The sequence below is a fragment of the Propithecus coquereli genome, unplaced genomic scaffold (genome assembly GCF_000956105.1).
Source record: "Propithecus coquereli isolate 6110/MARCELLA unplaced genomic scaffold, Pcoq_1.0 Scaffold39, whole genome shotgun sequence".
NCBI classification, from domain to species: domain Eukaryota; kingdom Metazoa; phylum Chordata; class Mammalia; order Primates; family Indriidae; genus Propithecus; species Propithecus coquereli.
This window is the reverse complement of record NW_012149618.1, coordinates 7689415-7693458: the sequence shown is the minus strand read 5'-3', so window position 1 is coordinate 7693458 and position 4044 is coordinate 7689415. Positions and strand designations below refer to the sequence as shown.

Below are 4044 nucleotides of genomic sequence, written 5' to 3'. Positions count from 1 at the left end.
AAAAGAATAATCAGCCCCTAACACAGGCAGGAAATCTGTGATTTAATCTCTTTGCAAAGGCAGAATATAATAAATAATAACTCAACAGAAAAAAATATCAAGGCATCACTTAACAGAGACTCTTTCAGAAAATGATACCAAATTAAAAGGAAAAAGATAAATTGCTAGGAAGAATGGTCCATATTCAATTCTTAATTTACGGAAATAATTTCTGTGATTCTGACAGTAGCCAGTCTCCAAATTTATCTATCTTTAACTGAAAATTTGACAAACTTTGAATAAAATATTCAAATATCCATAGTTTTCTGGTTTAACCTTAGTTAAGATATTCAGAATACTTCAAGATAACTAAAGAATAATCTCTCTTCAGATTCTTAATGACAGTAATGGTAATGTACTTCAAAGTTCACTTGAATTCTAAAGTTAAGCATGCTTTATGTAAACTGACAGGTAAGTATTCAATTTCTTATTTAGTAGTGGTAAAACAGTGGTAAGCCAGTCTATATTACTCAGTTAAACTTTACTATTAACTATTATATTACACCTAGCTCAAATCATTTTTCTTAACTTCCTTCTACTTTAGTTCAGTAAAGCTTTCCATAATGTCCCATTCTCATGTCTTGTTATCATGCTAATCCTCATACTGTATGCCCTCTTCTTTTCCTACATATAACTATGACTATTTTTGTTGACTAATACTTTCTCTCTCTACAGAACTTTTTTAAATTTTTAATTATGGGTACATAATAGTTGTATATATTTATAGGGTACATGTGATATTTTGATGCAGGACATAATGTAAATTAATCACATCAGGATAAGTAGAATATCCATCACCTCAGGCATTTATCATTTCTTTGTGTTACACATCTTCTTAATCAGTTCTTCAGTACATATGTATTAGGGTTGCACTGCACTACCTGTAATGCTGCTTCTATAGTTATCTACTTTATGGACAATTTGTATCCCAGCTAAAATTAGAATCTCAGGAACAGCTATAAACTGCTTTTATTGCACTACCCTAAGCATCTACTGCTGTGTTACAAATGCAGGAGTCAAAAACAAAACAAACATACACTCAAAGAGAACATTTTTCAAAAACCAAATCTTGGGAATACTGCCTATTTGGTGATTTAAAAGAAAACTGTATCTAATCTGAAAGAAAATACTTTGTTATTAAGTATTAGGTAACTCAGTTATTACTACAGTTACTTTTAACAATTTTTTCCTTTTCTTATACAATACACAACACAGGAAATAGCCACTCAGTATCATCATCAAAGATATAGTGGCATGCACCTATACACCTATACTCCTAGCTATTTGGGAGCCTGAGGTAGGAGGATTGCTTGAGGACAGGAGTTCGAGTCCAGCCTGGGCAACACAGCAAGACCCCTTATCTTTTAAAAAATAAATAGATAAATAACAAAACTCACATAAATGCATACACACAAGCACACAAACACGTTGCATAAAATAAGTTCTAGGAAAAGTACTAAAATGCTGATGATTTTACTGATGATTCTACAAAAGCATATTAAAAATATACATATATTTGATAGCCATTTTTACCTGATGATAAAATCCAGCTTGAGCCATGGGATCCGGTTGTGCCCACCGATAGCCTACATGAGGCCATGAGGTAAATGTCTCCCGTCTGTTAGCTTCACTATACATCAATGATCTAAAAGTAAACATCGAACTGAAGTTAGGCATCAAATTACAGTTGATACTCCTACTTAGCACTGCAGAAAACAATTTTACTGGGTTATCAACAAAAAGTGGGAATGGTCTAATGATCAATTTTCAATTTTTATTTTAAACTAAAAATGATAATTTTTAGAAATTTCCCTTAAACTGGGTAAGGAAAGAGAAAACCTGATTGGTGGCTACAGCTGATAAACAATTCCAGGGGTTGATTAAATTAACCAATATTATATAATTATGCCAAGCATAAAACAGAAAATCTGGAAATGCAGAGGCAGAGAGCCCTATGCTTTCATTACACACCAAGTTTTACATAATTGGATAAAACTATAACCAAAATAACAGTAGTTTTATCTGTTAATAAAGTATTAAGAAAGTATTTTTAAGTTTCATTTTTTTTTTCTTAAATAGAAAGCAGTTTTCTGTTCTTCCTCCCGAGAAATCCTTTTCCAAGAAAGCTGTTCTCTCCAGGGATTTATCAAAAAATTGAAATCTTCACATATGTTTTCATATTAAAATATATCAGCTTATTGAAAATCAAACCATAACAGAAAGTACAAAAGGAATTTTTTAAAGGACCATAGCAAACTTAGGAAAAGTCCTAAAGGTTTCAAGTAATAAAGGACTGATAAGCACACCTTACTCTTTCTAACACAAAACTGCAACTGGTAACAGGAAGAGGGGGAAAAAGAGAAAGCAGTAAGGGGCATCACAAAGCAGAAAAATGTTTTTCTTAAATTAGCACATGACTCCTGTAATATTGCTAGTAAGCTTAGGTTTACTCATAGTTGTATTTGGGTTTTTAAAAAAACAAAGTTGTTAGAATACGAAAGCATTCTCATTTATAGGTTATGTATGTATTTAGGATCTTAGAACAGAAAATCTATCCCATTTAGTTATATTACCAAACAAACAGCAGCAGCATGCAAAAGACCCTAATTCAATCCTTCAACAGACCTAAGTTCATCAAAGACCTCATAAGGCTTCTAGATTCATTTTTAATGAAACAAACACCACAAACTACATCAAAATTAATATTTTGGGACATTTGAACACCTCCAGAAATATTAAATATCCTAGATGAATGCATTTCCTAAAATATAAGATTTATCACAGATACACTGATTTCCTTAGAAACTCTGCAAATGTCTGCAAAGAAAATAGCTCTGCAGGGCTGTTTTATAATCTCAAGATAGGCAGAGCTCTCACACAAGAAGCATTTGTTCTAATTACATATTTTTCTTTTTTTCCCCTCATTAGACATATTCCAAAGAATATTTTAATGCTAGCCATAGCACATATCACCTGATAGTCTGATTAAAAATGACAGTCTCTGCATTTTGTCCAAAAGAGATAGCAATATTATTGCAGAAAATAAAAATTTTCCAACTGTTAAAACAACTAAGTTATTGGTATTATAAGAAAATCACTTAACTAACAAAAATAAGGCAATTGATTAAGCAAAGTCACAGTTTACCAAAAGATAAATTAATAAATATTGCAACTGAATAAAATAACCATGCTTAAAATAACAGATTTAGAAATTGAATTCATTCAGTAGTGCTTTGGCTAACATCAGCACATACTATTTATAAATGTATTTCAGAAAGATACTTAGGAAGTTACAATTTACATCCAATGAAAACATGAAAATATAAAATAGTACATGAGAAGGCAAATGTAAACATCTAATTAAAACTGCTAGGTTTTATATTTCAGTATAGAATTTCTAAACTTCAGTACTTTTAATAAGAATCTGATTAACCTCATTTGAAATAGCACATCATTTACGTTTTTAAATGAATGCATTACTGGCTTTTTAATTAGTTTTACACAAAAGAGGCAATCAAAAAATCTCTACTGAAGAAAATGATGGTTGAGGTTTGATTTTTGTAACACTGTGTAAATCCGGGGCAGGCAGCATAAAAATCTTAATTCAAAATTGTCCAATTAATTTTTTAACTTTTTGTTTTTTTATTATAAAACAATAGATGACTCTTTCCTTATACTCACATTTAGGCACAGGTTTTTTTGTTTTTTTTCTTTTTTTTGAGAAAGAGTCTCACTCTGTCACCCGGGCTAGAGTGCAGTGGCGTCATCATAGCTCACTGTAAAATCAAACTCCTAGGTTGAAGCAGTCCTCCTGCCTCAGCCACCCGAGTAGCTGGGACTACTTTCTATTTTTTTGTAAAGATGGGGTCTCACTCTTGATGAGGCTGGTCTCGAACTGCTGAGCTCAAGTGATCCTCCTGCCTTGGCCTCCCAGAGTGCTAGGATTACAGGCGTGAGCCCCCGCACAGAGCCACGCATGGTTTTTTTTTGTTTTTTTTTTTTTTG

The 4044-nt window shown here is 32.1% G+C and overlaps 1 protein-coding gene across 1 annotated transcript in view; it reads right to left on the bottom strand.

Annotated features, from left to right (window-relative positions):
* The window catches only part of BIRC6 (baculoviral IAP repeat containing 6), a 262303-nt gene that overhangs the window by 221640 nt on the left and 36619 nt on the right, over positions 1 to 4044 (bottom strand). Inside the window, exon 5 of the mRNA XM_012652423.1 lies at positions 1573 to 1684. Within this exon, the coding sequence (XP_012507877.1) occupies positions 1573 to 1684 (112 nt within the window). The remainder of the gene's footprint in view (positions 1 to 1572; positions 1685 to 4044) is intronic.